The 17,409-nt window shown below is 32.3% G+C and overlaps 1 protein-coding gene across 14 annotated transcripts in view; it reads left to right on the forward strand.

Annotated features, from left to right (window-relative positions):
• The window catches only part of LOC126745596 (voltage-dependent L-type calcium channel subunit beta-2), a 281,586-nt gene that overhangs the window by 220,252 nt on the left and 43,925 nt on the right, over window positions 1-17,409 (forward strand). For all 14 annotated transcript variants that reach the window (XM_050453523.1, XM_050453524.1, XM_050453520.1 and 11 more), the window contains one exon: window positions 16,093-16,212. In XM_050453523.1, coding sequence (XP_050309480.1) covers window positions 16,093-16,212 — 120 coding nt within the window. The remainder of the gene's footprint in view (window positions 1-16,092; window positions 16,213-17,409) is intronic.

Here is a 17,409-nt window from a genome sequence, read left to right on the forward strand (position 1 = left end):
AACTAAAAAGGATAACTATTAGGAAATCAGCAGAGATAAGCCACAGCGACTGGAGCATCTTAGGATTTTTAGCGATTCTGAACATCAAGAAAAAAAATTAAGAGAATTGTCGCAAAATTCGACATCAAGACTGCGAACACAAATATACGAGATTTAGTGCACGAAAGTGAGAGATTGACAGATCAGTGGTCACAAAATACATTGGAAAGAAGCAAAGACTTTAGACAAGAAGCAGAATTGGAAAAAAAAAAGATTCCTGGAATCAACTTACATCATGCAAAACCGAGGATTTTACAGCCAGCCCAGTGTTGATATTCTCAACATCTGAAGAGCCCTACTGTTAGGACACTAGATCACAAGATCTAATGCGCTTCACTTATGACCAGACGTCACGCACCTCTAGTATGTACATCTATAGAAAAATAAAATTGTTTTTGTTAGTTTACACTTGATACTGGTTGGATATACTTTTTAACCCTCAAATCTTCATGCTCAATTTAAAATAAAAACAAGAAAAGTTCGAAAATTAGATTATTACTCCTCTACCAATATTTACCACTTTTAAAAATGGTAATATTGTTGTTTCGTAATGCCTAAAGGCGTATAAATCTATCACGTATAGGTTCCGTTTTTCTTGTTGGACCACAACCTTTCTATAGTCCTCTTGACAGAATTTATAGCTCACACCAAATAATAAAACTAATTTATCTTGAAAGTAAATTTTTGATCTAAAAACATTTGATATGTGTTAAAGTCAGTTAAAAAAAAACTTCCATATAAACAATATTTTTTATCTAAAAGAGTAACAAACATAAATGAAAATATTTTTCAAGTGGATATAAGTATCTCTCTGAGATTTTCTCGCCAATGCCGACTTCTAATCTTGGGTAAATTGTAAACACATCGAGAATAGAAATGCCTCAAGTAATTCCATCTCAATGATTTTCGTTTAATGTTGTTTTATTTGGTTTGTTGCCAAAAGTGTCAGTTAAGTTCCTTTTCAGATTAAAAAATTAATAAAGTTATGTTACCCTTGTGTTAATGTATTTATAAAGCCGATCCAATTGACGTATATGTTGAAGGACAGATAAAAAGGTTGCAATAATGCATTAGGTAATTGTATGTAATGTGTGTAACGTATGCATTGTTAAAGTAAGAGGTCTCTTTATTAAGTTTAATCAATCTTTTTCTAAAAAATGTAGAACTATTGTAATATTTGGCAATACAAATAAAATTATTGTTAGGTCTTTATTGTCCATTTTACCATTCATTTTCCTATCTTTATAGATTCTTCTTTTTTCTTCTCCCTCTTCTTCTCTTCTTCTTCGCCACCTTTTTGTCTTTCTGGGTTAAGCTAGAAAAACAATTAGGGTTAAAACTACTAGAGTTACCTGTTTCTGTTATGAATCATGCTTATGAGGAAACTAAACAGAACGTTTTCCTCAGCGCACTTATTATAATATTTTATTACTTTATGTCAATAGACTGAAAACAGCTTGAGTTCGCATCTTGAAAGAAAAGAAAGAAAGAAAGAAAATGTGCTATATTACGTAAGAATAATCTTGTGTACAAGCATCCTACAAGCTGAAAAAACAAAACAAAAATACAATTTCAAAAATTGACAAAACAATGAACAAAATTAAACACAAGAAGACAAAACTTTTTGAACATACTTGAATTAAAGATAAATAAATAAAACAATCAATTGCTAAATTAAGGTAAACTTGTTGACAAAACTAGAGAAAAAAAACTTTTCAACATGTCCAAGGTTAAAACCTATCATTAAAAAAGTCGTCCAGGTTATAATATGCCTTAGCCAATAAAAGCGTCTTTAATTCTCTTTTAAATTTCTTAACATCCGATATATGTCTAACACATAGAGGAACATGATTGTACATTTTTTTACTTATGTAAATTAAAGAGTTTTTGGTAAGGGAAGACGTAGCAATAGGTAGGGGAACATCATTTACACGACGAGTCAAATGGCCAGTGCCAGAGGGTAGTTTGGGAATTTTGTGAATAAGAGCAGTTGTTTCTAAGATAAAGAGTGAAAAAAGAGTTAGGATTTTTTCAGAAACGAAGAGGGGTTTGCAAGAATCTCTTAACTTAGCAGAATACAGGTATCTAACTGCTTTTTTTTTGAATAACAAAGACAATGTTAAGTAGCCCCTTATTGGTTAAACCCCAAAAAGGCAAGCCATACCGAATATGAGATTCAATAAGTGAAAAGTACACTGAACGTGCAACCACCCCTCCCAGCTCTTGTTTTGCCATTCTTACTGCAAAACATCCAGAAGATAATTTTCCAGGTAAATGTAAAATATGATCTTTAAACCTAAAGCGACCATCAATGGTAATTCCTAGGAACTTGCAGCACTCTTTTTTCTGCAAGAGGGAATTTTCGTCAAACATCAGACCCTGAACATCGCACTTAAACCCTATGATAGACGTCTTCCTTACATCAAACACGAGCCTGTTGGAAGCACACCATCCTGATAAAATCTGAAGGTCTTCAAGGATACAAGTCTTAATATAATCAGAATTTTTATGGCTCCATAGTATGGTGGTATCATCAGCAAACTGAACCACCTTGCCCTGCAGTTTCAGTGAACTCAAGTCATCCAGATACAGTAAAAATAACAGTGGTCCCAACACTGAACCCTGGGGAACGCCGCATTTAAGGGATCTAGAAGCAGACAAACGCCCAGACACTGTAACCTTCTGAGTATGATTTGATAGATAGGACTCAAGCCATCGCAACGCTACGCCCCTAAAACCATATTTATCGAGCTTAGATAACAGTATTCCATGACCCACACAGTCAAATGCTTTGGATAGATCACAAAACACTGCCGCCGATGACTCTCCAGAACTCAAGGACACATAGACGCTCTCCAAAAACCTAAAAACAGCATCATGAGTCCCTTTATCGGCTTGAAATCCAAACTGATTTGCACACAAAATGCCATTATGATGTAAAAAGGACAAAATTCTGCTTTTTGCAAGTTTTTCAACTATCTTAGAGAGGGTAGACAAAATAGAAATGGGACGGAAATTACAAGGCTGATCCAAATCTCCACCCTTATGAAGAGGGATAACCACTGCCTCTTTTAAACATAAAGGAAAAATGCCAATATGTAAAGAATTGTTTATGGCAAAAACTAAAGCTTTTAAGGCTGAATCAGGCAAAAAGAGTAACAAGCTCGAAGATATCAGCTCCAGATGATTATGGTTTTTTAGGCGTGTTATGATTTCATTTTTTACTTCGGTAAGATCGACAGGATGAAAGAAAAATATAATGCTTAACCGACACTTGTTAAAGATAGTGTAAGGGATCAATGTTACTACGAATGCCCCTGAGCAAGATATTAGGTATATCACAATAATAGTCGTTTAAAATGTCAGGTTTCAACTCCGGTTTTAGATTTTGCTGCTTTAATTGTCTTTCTGTACAGACTACGGTATTTCTGATGATATACAAGGATATTTTCATTTGTGGTATATTTGCACAATTTAGTCAAAAAACGAAGGTTTTTAGGTGAAATTCTAAAGCCTCTTGTAATCCGTGGTTTTTGTTTCTTAGTTTTATGCCTCATTTTAGGAAAGCACTGATTGATCTTATCACACAGAACTTGAAAAAATAAAGTAAGTGGGTCAGAAGCCGTTTCAAGTGCATTCCAATTTACCGAAGCTGTAGCAGCAGAAACAGCATTGAGATTTCTCCTGCTGAAAATTATTTCCATATATAAGAGATAAAGACAATACAGTATTATATGACATTTTAGCAAGAATATCTTCATGGTCGGAAATACCAGATGGGAGTACTGTGCATAAAACGTCATCAAAATTTCTACAGAAATAGTCAATTGTAGTTGCAGATGAAGAAGTTATTCGCGTGGGAGAAAGAACGTGCATTTTCAAGTCGTAAGAATTTAAAATACTTCTAAGAGTAGTACGTGGCAAGGTTTCATTAGTGTAGTTGATATTAAAGTCACCAGCCAATATAACCTTAGAGTGTAGGGACAACTGGGATAAAAGAGAATCAAGTTTGTCCAGAAACATAGCAATATCTCCTGTAGGTGGCCTATAAACACAAAGAATATATAAATTAAAACGCTTACAAAAAGAAAGAGAGAATTCAAAAACATTCTCTGACAGAAGATTATCATACTTATCAATATTACAAAAAATCGTTTCAATTGTTTACCTAGCCAAGATCATGGTTCCTCCATGTATAGATTGTTGACGACAAAAAATTTGATATAGGAACATAATCAGATATTAAAAAATATTCACAAGGCCTCAACCAGTGCTCAGTCAGAAGTACAATATCAGAAAAACTACATGTGTCCAGCAAAAGATGAAGCTCATCCATCTTGTTTCTTAGGGATTGTATATTAAGAATAAAGATACTTAAGCTTTTTGAAGAGCTAATTTTAATCCTACTAGTAGAATATGAACATGAATGAGATTCAAACTTCGTGGACATGTCTATAAAAAAGAACAATTCAATTCACGATCAGTATTCAGTTCAGACTCATTAATTTGATGATTCAAAGACAATTTATTCGATGAAATATTAATTTTAAAATATTTGAAAATATGTGCATGTAATAATGATACCAAGTCTGAACCAAAGTTACTGGCGTGATTAGACTCTATAATCCCATACAGATTATTATTATTTGCATGAAAAGTACGATAAAGGGCCTTATTACTATTATAGATAACATTATGGTTTAAATAAGTATAGGGGCTTGTCATCAATAAAGTGTTTGTATCAACATGATTTTGAATTAAATTTTTGAAAACATCAGATGAAGAACAAATTCCATTTAACATTACTATTAAAAAATCCTCTTTCGTAAAGTCCTTAACTAAATTTGATGCTGTCCTAGTCACTTCACTGCTTGAACTGCCCGGCTTCAGGAAACACTGGACCTTGTAGCTAGTTTAGTACTATAAATTAAAAAAGTAGGCAAAACCCTAGTGTTTAGATATTTATAATTTAGTAACTTTATAGTGTGAAGAGTATGACACAAATTTGCAAAATAAAGCTAGTTACCTTTACAGAGTGTTCTAATTGTTTACCATTAAATCTGAGATCTACATGAAATAGGTAGGCTTATTATAATCATTGAGTTAAGTTTATTATGTAAGGTTTAGATCGCTGATGGATTTGAATTTAAGTCAAATTGAAAAAGTCGTTTACTGCTAAAAGATAACAAAAAAATATGGAAACTCATTAAGAGGTGGCGAAATACTTCGTAATTGTTACTCTATTAATGATAAAATATTATGTTGTAATAGTTCTGCTTGTCTATATCCTTTTTTGGTTTTAATCTTCCTTAAATAGGCTATGAAACAATAATAATTTGACCTGGTTTTCATTTATTTCATTTATCTCCTTTTCAGGCTTCCAGTAAACCATCATTCTCATTAAATCATCATTCTTTAAGATGCCTGATGGTGACTTGTATTTTTATCCTTTAATTCTGCTTTAAACGAATAATCGTATATCTTTTGAGCTGGCCAGTTGCTCTTTGTTTTCATTTCTATAAATCCCAATATAACTTAGGATCCATCTTAATATGACAATTATTTACTAAAGTATTCCTATAACTTCAAGGCTCAGATCTTCAGTTGTATCTTTTCAAATATTTATTTCTTTTCCTTTTCTTATGGTTCTCTGGTGAGCTGCTATAGTATTTAAAAAAATCGAATTATGAATTAATTGAGTTTTCTATTTGGTTAACTATTATATTTATTACACTTCAAGTGTAAAAAGACTAACCAGTAACCAGAATAGATGCCTATCCATTGACAACCATATCCACCTTCATATGTATAAAACTTAGTTTTGTCAGGCGTTATTAATAAATTGCTACTTATTGATAATTTACAATAAGGCGCTATAATAATAATACTTACTTTCCATATTTATTACATGGAATCACATTTAATTGCACATAATATTGAGCTAACTCTAAAGTGTTGCATAATTTGGTTGATTTTGATAATGACTGGTCTTTTAGGTTTTATCAAATTAAAACCAAATTATTATGTTCTATCTGAAAAAAGACATTCAAAGGATATTCCTTGGCTTATTTTATGACTAAAAGTTCTTATAAAGATATGTATGTCCTAATTGATTTTCTACATTCAAATTTCGCTACGAATAAACGTTCTTAAAAATTTGACTCATTGAATGTAAGGCCTTGCTAAAGGGAAATCATTATTCGAACATATTTTCCAGTACCTGAACAACTGGTGGTATGAAAGTGATTTTTAGACATTCATCGATACTTTGTAAAATCTGGAATATTTGAATATTAGCAGCAAATTTCTTATCAGATATTACACGATTTTTAATTCTATCTTTATTGCATTGAATTGGCAAAAGCATTGCTTTTATGCGATTTTTCGTCGAAATTTAATTTTTGTCAATGGTAACTTTACAGTATTGTTTATATATTTACGGTCTTCCCCTATTTGTAGTATACATTTTTTTACACTAGAATAAAATATAAACCTCAAAAATCTAACGTAAATAAGGAAAAATAGAATTTAAGCTTAAGAAAACATATACACAAAAATAAATTATCATTAAATAATTCAAATAAATGTAAACAAAGACAGGTACAAGAACACACTAAAAAATAAAAATGTGCAGACTTCATAATCATTTCGCATTTCTTTTCAATAGCCTCACAAATCATTCTCGCAAAATTTTCAAAAAAAGCCAAGATTTCTACATGGGAGTTTGCCATTCCTGATATCCTTGGAATAAATGACTTAAACTCAACATTGATATTTTTGAAGGGTTGATGAAACATACTTGCAGATCTTGTATTTCTTCTAGGAACTGCAAGCCGCATTGAAAAAATTAGTTTGTAAAATAATTTAAGATCTACCTGATCTTTCCTAACTTTTAACGTTGGAACTGAAAATACACATTTTGCAAATGTTGGAAGTCATAGTTAGTTGGCATTTTTACTTTGATTTGAATTATTCTGTTAATAACTTAAATTTTATTATGGTTTTTATTTGAGGTAATTAATAATGATTGATTGTCTGACCTACTATTGTAACAAAAACTCTTTGTAATTAAAAATTATTTTCTATTTTTTAATTCGACTAGCAACAAAAGCGTGTTCTTTTAGTTTTTTTAAACTATTATTTATTTTGCTTCTTTATGGCTGTTTTTATATTGTTCTCGGATTTCCTAATTTCGAGTCTCTTTTTGAACCATTTTCGTTTCTGCTTTACTTCAAAAATATTTGTTTGAAGTGATTCATTTCATCTATACGGCATTTTCAAGTCATCGTCGCACCTCACCAAGGTGCTACTCTCGTATGCTGATCGGATAGCTTTTATTATTTGTAAGAATTTTAAACTGTTCCTTAAATCTATCATTTTTTCTGTATATTGCCTTCTTTTTCGTGAAATATTCAGTAATGATGAACTTGTATTCAATGATATCAGGATCTTAAATACTTACTAAAAAATAAGTTTAAAAATCTAGGAAACAACTATAGTTTGCCCATTAACATCAAATTCATCGAAATGGAGCGCCTTATTTGCTTTACTAAGGCTATTGGCCTCTAGTAATCTTCGGTGGGGCTCTCGCTGGCTACCCACTGTCCCAATTCACTCTATTCATTTACTAAACTTCCTTATAATTTAATATGCTAAAAATTAAAACTATTAAATCTGCTACTGTTATTATAACCCAAACATTAAGTAAGTATTAACGTGCCAACTTAAATCGACAATATGATCTAAAGTATCTATTGCACTTGGGATCCAACGGTCGCGTGCCCCGAATCAATAACCTGAACAGGACTTTAATGTCGCCGCAGAGCCGGAACTAAACCTTATGGAAAAAGTCAAATCGACGAGGAAATTGGGTCACTGCTTATTAAAACAGTTAATATGACATGCTATATACAGATCCCGTTGGGAAAAGTATATTTTTATCCGTTATGCGAAACGGAACTGCAGCAAAGAGATTTTACTTAATTTTCATCTTTAGTTAGGAATATATTAATAATATTGGAAAATTACAATAAAAACAAAAATATCTAACAAGAGTTTCTACAATTTTAACTATAAATCGTACTTACCACACAAAGGTACGACCATACAGCAGTAAAGCTGATATGAGTATCATGGCCCTTAAGAAAACAAAAAATATATATATTAAATTAAAATTGTCCAAATCAATCATTACTTAAATTTATCCCTCTAAAAGGAACTGCTTGTAAAAATTTCGCAAATTCTAAAACTTAAGCTCTTTTACTTGTATGAGTATGCCGTTATACAGGGCAATACATTAAGAATGGGCAATCTCTGAACTGGCGATTCTACACACCAGAATATGGCGATTGAGCTTAACATGTCTTTTACAAATGTTGCAGGTTTACGAGATACAGGGCACTTATCAGTTTTTCATGCTTAGAAATTATATGACAATTTTACTGTCACTAAGTAAGAGTGTATTATTTGTAGTAAAAATTTTAAAATAAGAAATTGCAACGTCATAATGAATATCCCAACAGTGAAATTCGTTATATGATTTGCGCTTTTGCTCAGTAAAATTATAGTGGACTTGGTGCAGCCAGAAGGTATTTAGAATTATACCCAAATCGAAGATAATCCCATCACAAACTGTTCCGACGTATTTATACCTGCCTAGGCGAAACAGGGTGTTTTCGTCCTAAAACCTTAAATGGTGCTTCAAAAAATATCAACGTCGATGATGAAGAAGAGGTTTTAGCTCGTATTTCGGAAAATCCAGATCTTATGAGTACTCGTCGGTTAAGTACGGCAACAGGAATAAGCCAATCGTCTATCTGGAGAATTTCAAAGAAAGAAAATTTGCGTCCATATCACTATACTCATGTCCAAAATTTGCCTCAAGATTTACCAGTTCGCCTACAGTTTGCTCAATTTATGCCAGATAAACAATCATTTGTGGGAATCCGAAAATCCACATGCTATAAAGGAACGACATTTTTAGCATGAATTCAAGGTAAATATTTAGTGTGGTGTGATATCTGATTTATTGGTCCCTTTGAAGTTCCTCCTAATCTGAACGGACCCTTCTAAATAAAATTCCTTTTATTGAAGTGGAAGGCGAGCATTTTGAGCATTTACTTTGAATTTTTCTTTTAATATTGTTGCCGATTGTTATTTGTTGTCTTTACTGTTGTTTTCCAGCATAGTAGTAATTTAAAAGAATAAATTCCTATTAAGCCAATGGTGGCTTAGCATTTTTTACGCTGAATGTTTAAAATGCAAATAACTTAAAAACTAATAGAGTTTTATGAAATAAACAAGTGTACCTTTTTAATTCAAAATTGAACTGCCATTTAGATTTTTTAGTAGTTTTAGCCATAACTGCTTAGGCAAAAAAAGATATATTGTAATTTACCTAACTAACAGGATGTAACTAACGCCATGTATAAATAATGCTAAATTCACCACAAAATTCGTAATTTTCATGTCAAAGCACATAAATTTGCCAATTTTCAAGACGATACTGCTTAAAATCACAAAATTATTAATAAATTTCAAATTAAAATTCGAACTTTTAATACCCTGTATCTCGTAAATCTGCATGTACACGTACAAAGACATGTTAAGATCAATCGCCATATTTTGGTGTTTAGTATCTCCAGTTCAGAGATTGCCCATTCTTAATGAATCACCCTGTATGAGCTAAGGACATTACTGGTATATGTAAACGGCAGCTAGTATATAGTACATAGCGACATAGTATAATTATGTAAACGACAGCTAGAATACCGAGGTTCGGTACAAAGGTGGAGAAATTAACACACTAAGTTTAGAAAGTGGACATCTTTTTTAAATTTGATTTTGTTGTGCAGGTATGGAGGCGCTTTATTATTAATTATCAATTGGAATAGACAACCACTATGCAATACCTACTGCCCCATACTCCAGATTTAACTATTTGGCATCCGTCAATCTATTACATGGATAGGGCTAAATTTAAAGCACCCAAGACAGGACCCTTTGTTGCCTCGATTTTAGTTAAACATGGGCCATAAACTAGATTACCAAAGTTAAAGTTAATTTTTAATATGCTTTTTTTAGTAAATTTGCATATGCTTTTTTTAGGCAATATGTTCAGAAAAGCGTAGATCACTATTCATAATTAAACCCAAATTTCGTGCAGATTACATATCAGGCATTTACCAATAATTGAAACATTTATAAGATCTTAAAATTGTTTTTTTTTATTTCTACTAAATAGCATAATTTGTGACTTTGTTGAATTAATCAAATATCATGTTTTCTTGAAATGTCTCTTAGTATCAGAGTGACAGATCCTTATTGATTACAATATTAGCAGCATTAACATCTACTAGATTAAAGCTAAGCTTCAACTGCGTATTATCAGCATAATGATATAGTCGGCAACATTTTAAAGTTTTAACTATATCAAAAGTATATTATGCAAAAAAATAAGAGTCCTAAAACAGAGTTCTGCAAAAGCCACAGTATATTTTACTTTTATAGTATAATTTGGAGTAGCTTATGATTTATTTTACCAAAAGCCTTAGCAGCAAAATTACATCAAGCAGTGATCTAGCCCAAGCATATCCAGAACAAAACCCTGATTGTATGTTTGGTGGAATACAATATTTATTAATATGATCCCTAATTTATTTACACAAACTTGGGATAATAAGGACAGTATAGAAATGGGCCTTACATCTGAATATATTTTGAAATTTGATTTTTTTCGCAAAAAAATTTTCCTGAAAAATTTGGAATGGAAAACAGGAAATGCAGAATCCAAAAAATCAGTGTTATTTATTATTATAGTGTTATTTCTTATGATACGTAACAGATAGAGTAATATAAAAGTACAACATAATCCCAGCATTTCAACATTTGAATCATCTGAACATAAGGCATTTGATCTAATTTCTGTATTTAAGACAGTCTTTTCATCTATTGGTGAAAATTTAGTAGTGAGGTAGAATATAAGCAACTCGTTATTAGACTCTTGAATAGTAGAAATACTAAAAAATATTATAAGAAATATTATACTAAAAAATACTAAAAAATATTAAGTCAGTTCGTTGAACCTGCTTGAGTTATCTGGCAATATAGGTTTTTTTATTAAATTTTATATTAAATCATTTTATTGGGTTCTCCTAAGAAAAGATCTGATAAGGCTCTGGAAAGATCTGATGAAGTTAAAAAAAGGTTAAGGATTTTTTGTGTTTAATAAAATTGCGTTTACACATATGCCATATTTTCATTTATTTCCGATGTACTTATTTACGATTCATAAAATTAAGTTTATTAAGGACTATAAAACCATCAATGCTAGCAAAATGGTTTTGATACTATACTTATAATAATATGCTTATAATAATCCTAACAAAATGGACAACTTAATAATTTCACCAAAATTTTAGTTTTTTAAATATCAATACCAATTTTAGTTTTTTAAATATGGTTGTAGATTTTAAATTTTATATTTAAAAAGACATTTTTATTTCCTTAAAAATGATTTATAACTCATGTGTTTTAACTATACTTGCATTCCTAAAAAGAGCTATAATCAAGGTTATTTCCTAAATACGGGATTTTTTTTTCAAATGTAAACAAAGCCGTCGGGTACGTAAATTTAATTATTTGCTTAACAAAATTATAAACAAATCAAGAAACTATTGTGTTATCTAGACGGTACACTCCCCGTATTCGCAGTTTAATTGATTTGTTAAGATATCGTCATGGAGGACGACGACTTGTGCAATTCTGTGGTTTAATACAACAACACCAAGCTCCTATTTCCTGGAACAAAAAAATTAGAGGCTGGGGTAAAGACTAACTAACCTGGAAATGGATCGTTTTCTTAAGAAGCCATGGCCAGTACCATTGCTGCATTAGAAAAATAAGTCGAGATTGCAGCAGACAATTTGCCGATTGCCGCTATTTTCTCCTCCCAAGAGGCTTGTTTTAGGGCTTTAACCGCAAGCCATATTACAGTATCCTGGCCAAGCGATGATATATATATGATGTATATGATAGATATATACGATGAGATATATATCTCTACTATAATTGAATCTGAGGGTAAAATGGATGTCTCCAACTATGACGAGATAGGAAGTAGCAACGGCAAAAAGGTTGTGTGCTATGGTAAGCGAGAAGCAAAGAGCGTCCTACGATGGCATCGGTCCTTAAAAGGGTAACCAGAGATTTTCTGCTTTAAGCAACGCCTGCGAAACCAGCAAAGCCATGTTTACGTGAAAAACTGCCGAAAATGACACCGGCTACCCTTATAGCCTTGCAAAGTAAGACTTGCTGGTAAGTTGGTCATTAGACGCCTTAAGGATGAAATAGCATATAAAAGAAGAATGAACCGATAACTATTTATTCGCTAGTGAGGAAAGATTACACGTGCTGGACTTTTGAAGCACATCGGAGTAATCATTTTCCAAGCAGAAGCCTAAATCCTAGAGCTTCCATGCCTTGAAAGTGTACCGGAGTGTTCTGTGCCTATGCTTAAGGATATGTATTGCATCACCCAAGTATGTCAAGCATGGCCAGGGTGACCTTATACCTAAGTTACCGCAAGAACCTTTTCAAGAGCGTTTAAAAATCGAGGCCCGCTGCAGCCCGAAAATGTCTGATTGCTTCCAGTAGGGTTTTCTGTACAATGCCCATTTTGTTTTCTAATCGTAAGGCCAAAAACTTACTACTTCTACACCTTCCCTTCTCAAATTCCATACATTCAATATCAATGGTCTTTGCCAACATCCAGATGTAGCGAAGTCATTTTTACCATCTCCCAATAATGTCCTTACAATGGTCAACCTGATGTTTGAAGTTCACTACTGCGTACTTATTGGATGACCTCAACACCAAACACGTAGTGAGGATGAGTTTTTCCTGACTAAAATTCTTAAATCACTTTACAGATACATATCGTTTATACCCTTCTAATTACCTCTCGGTGTACGTTGAAGTTAAGTTAAGAAGGTATTAATATATTATTATATTATATATTATTATATGCTTTCGCTTCCATGAATTTAAGCAATCACAAGACTAGAAAATTCCAATAAGAAATAATATGGATAAACCCACAAATCACGCGCTACCATGTCAAAAAAAAGTCGAACAACCACCAATAAAAGAGTACCGAGGCGCGATGGCATTCATGCACGATGACACACCCTACGCTTAAAAACCTGCCAGTCTTCCTACACAGTTATTTCCTATACCAATGGAAATCAACAAACATCATCCTGATTCTCAAAAAGGTTAATTTAGCAAGAGACTCGAAAATCACGTCGCTACTATAAAGTCAAATCGGATTTACCAGTTTTCTAATGACACAGCCATAATAACCTCAAGCCATAAAAACCTTAAATGCCATCTCGATCGGCTAGAGATCAATCAAAACAAAGGCGCTAGAACGAGATATTAAAGTGAAAAGATTTAATTAGGGTTAGATCTTACTTATGCTTGTGCATAAAAGATACTTCATATGACTAAAGGATGTCGGCTCGTAGGCCCTGTCGCATCATCATGGGAGTACTCTGCTTTAATCAGCTTAAGCAGAAAATGATGCGGCTCATATGATAAGTGTAAACAAAGCTATTGTGCTTTTAACTCAGAAAGAAAAAATCATGTTAAGAAAGAACAGTAAAATACTTCTCTATTGAGATGCCGTGGATATATTTAAGAAAAATATAAAGGCAATATTCTTCAATTAACTCTTGAAACTCAGTTTAGTTCCTTTACTTTACTCCTGATATATTATATGGATGCAAGTATTTTATGAGAAGTATAGAGGGTGTCCCAGCACAAACAAAACAGAAGCATTTTCATCTTTTTTTTAAAATCTGGTCATCTCCTTTAAGATGTCATTCCTCTACATATGTGACCTTTTTAATATAATCAAAAAAGTGTTTGTTTTATTTTATAACTTATTAATCGTCAGAAATAACTGCCTCATAAAATATAAATAGGTATAAAAGGTATATATAAAGGATATTTTTTTAAGTGTTGGTATTTGGTATTCCAGGGCTTACAAATCTGCTGATCGAACTCGGTATTCAATAAAGAGTTCGTTTCCTATTTTCCTCTGATCGAGGTCATACCTTATTAACACATAAAATACTTCTGTATTCTTAGGATTCTACTCCATAGTCGCAGTTTTTGACTTTTATGAAAAAGCCGATAGAATGAACGAATTAAGAAACTACAGCAACTGAGACTACAAAAGATAAATTACGTATTTTATCAAAAACTTCATGTCTAAAGAAGTTTCTTGCCTTTGGTAGTTTTTTATCGAAAGTAACGTAAAAACAATGGATAATCAAGATAATTATCAAAGATTCCACCTCACCGATTTAAATTCTCAGTAAATTAAATATAAGCATCACGAAACTGTTTAGTGTTGGCATGAGACCAATATTTATAGTTAGGACGATGTATTTTTTTATTTTAACACTTATTATTTCACTAAGCAGTTCATAAAATTGCTAACTTTTGTAGTAAGCGTTTTCATTAATTTCATGCACCAACTGAAGTTTGTAAGGATAAACGTTGTGATTCCTAAGTAGACTACATACTAGTCGCCCACTTTTTGACGTTAACAGTTGACGTGAATTTGACTTATTACATGTAACAACATGTAGTAACAATATGCTGTTACTAACACTGCTAGGCTCTTCAGATTTAACTGTTAATTTTAGCCTATTTTTAAACATTGCTCTAAAAAATTAGCAATAGAACAATTCAAATAAATAAGAGAATAGTTTAATGAAACTCAATCAAGTGTTAATTGGTTTTAGGTCTAACTATAACTCAATAATATTATCATGATTTCTTTAGTTAATCATTAAAAAAAAATTTACGGAAATTCCTTGTTTAAATAGAAAAGTTTTGCTCTTTTTGTAGTGTTTGCATCTCAAATGAATCAAAGGGACCATAAGCAGTATCCACAAAATTAACATCTGGGCGCTTTATACATTTTAATTTTGGTCACTGGCCAAATTCTAATAATCAATTAAATTTAGATCTTTTAACGTTAGTTATCATTGTATTGCAGTAAGCGACTGATTTTAAATGATTAGGACTAATGTCTCTCTAAATTTAGGCAGTACTTTAAAGCGTTTATAAAAGTTGACGTAGATTATGACGATAGAGGCCAGAAGACAATCGCAGTAGGTTTTATTAATTAATTTGCCCACGGGCCTTACTCACTAAAACAAAATTAATTATTCTACGTATATGCTACAACCTCAAATAAATATTTGATATTTTTGCATTACAACTATTAACTTATCACAGACAATCTTCTTACGTAAAAATAAGTTACCAAATATTATTACATAGGAACAAAAATATTAGTCAAACATTGCATAAGATCTTGTATTTTTTGGAGAAACAGCTTGACTAATAAAAAATAGCACATAAGGGTAATTTACGACTTCATAATTTTATAGAGATTCCATAAATCCCTTATCTACCTATGAATCTAAAGAGTACAAAAGAAGAACATATTATGTAACAAGTCATAATTATAATGCGTACTTCAAATATATAATACAATAGACAGATTGTTGAAGCCTTTTGTAAATATTTTCCTAAAACTCAACAATTTAGAGACCTTGGAGGGAAATTTTAAAATATACATTCAAAATGACAAGTTATCAATTATCAATCGATATACCAAAATCCCTAGAAACAGCCACATTTTTCAAGGTGGTGCTTGCAATCCTATTGACAAAAACTGTTAGGGTTCTCCTCCTAAAAAAATTAAAAATTAATGCTTTGACACTTATACCATTTCTCTTACACAACCTCTTTAGTTTAGAAAGATCCTATTGTAAGCTAATACAGTCATTAATGGAGCTCGGATAAACTTTCGATGATCTGTAAAGTACAGGAATTGAAAAAACTGTTGTTATTTAAGAAATTCAGTGGGGGCTTGTTTAGATCCAAAGGGAGTACTAATAAAGATATCAAATTGGTTGTATGTACATTTATCTATAAATTGAACAACCAATTAATTCATGACTATTTTTTCAGACAAGGGCGGTAGCATTTTCTGTAAGGACTAACGTAGCCTATGATGGAACTTTAGACGACGATTCTCCAGTTCACGGTTACGCTATTTCCTTTGAAGTTAGAGATTTTTTGCACATCAAAGTAAGTAATAGAAGCCAAATTTGTTTTTATACCCTACTATATTTTAACTTAAATAAAACGTGGGATAAAAGTGAATTTTCGAGCCATTATTTTTATTGACATATAAATCGTGGGCTTTCACAATAGACTCAACCGTTAGCCCCGAAGCTAGTGTACAAATTATTGTAAAGTTTTTAACTGTTTAATATTTTAAATATTTTTTATAGTATGTGCCGAAATTCATATACTGTATTTTCAATTTATAAATACCGAATTCAAGAAATCCCAAATGGGACCGTATTTTTGTCCAATAAATTAAACTTTTAATGTAACTACTATAATACAATTGAAGCTTATCCTACCAGTCAACAATCCCGTGGAGTGACAGAAATAGACGTACAAAATTTACTCGATTTTGATGTTAATGTAACTATAGTTCCACCTGCTGATGATTTCAATATTTATCAACCAGTCTGAGGTAATGGCAATTGATATATTGTATATACAGAAATTTTGGAACATATCTACATATATTCTGGAGCTAATCGCGATTTTATTACTAATTTCTTGCGGTGTTAGTCTCTTAAACCTGATGCCGCAGTGCAAGCCAGTTACCTGGAGGGTAGTGGATAGCCAGGCGCAAGCAACCCTCCAAGTAACCCGCGAGGTATGTTTCCGACAAGCGATTTTAACCAGAACAGCCGCACTGCGAGCCCCCACCAACTTAAGCAGCGTAGCAACTCGCCAAGCAAGCCACTTGAGTATCAGTCATGATGGATATTTTCAACCAGGCGCGAGGTAGTGTTTGGTCGCAAAATAGAGGAAGAACTAATTGCGGCTGTTTTTAAACGCAAAGCTATATGAGACCCAGCAGACGAATTAAGAAAAAACTCAAAAATCAAGGGGCATGATTTTAAAGTCACTCACGGGAGCTACAATTTACAACTGAACTTGATTAAATTGGTCATTGTAATAATATTACCAATCTAATCAAATAATTTTTCATCAAATTAGTGCGCATATACACTCTCTACCCATATTACGCTCTACCCATTAACCTTCACCCTCTACCCGTCAAGCTGCTCTCCATCCGTCTATAGTGCGGGCTCGGCTTTAATTAGTCCCTTTATTGTCACGCCTTCTAATCACCGAGTTACGGTGAGACAAGTAGTTTTGCAGCGTAACGTTCTAGAAGGTGATGTGACAATGCCTGGTCAA

The sequence above is a fragment of the Anthonomus grandis genome, chromosome 16 (assembly GCF_022605725.1).
Source record: "Anthonomus grandis grandis chromosome 16, icAntGran1.3, whole genome shotgun sequence".
Classification (NCBI taxonomy): domain Eukaryota; kingdom Metazoa; phylum Arthropoda; class Insecta; order Coleoptera; family Curculionidae; genus Anthonomus; species Anthonomus grandis.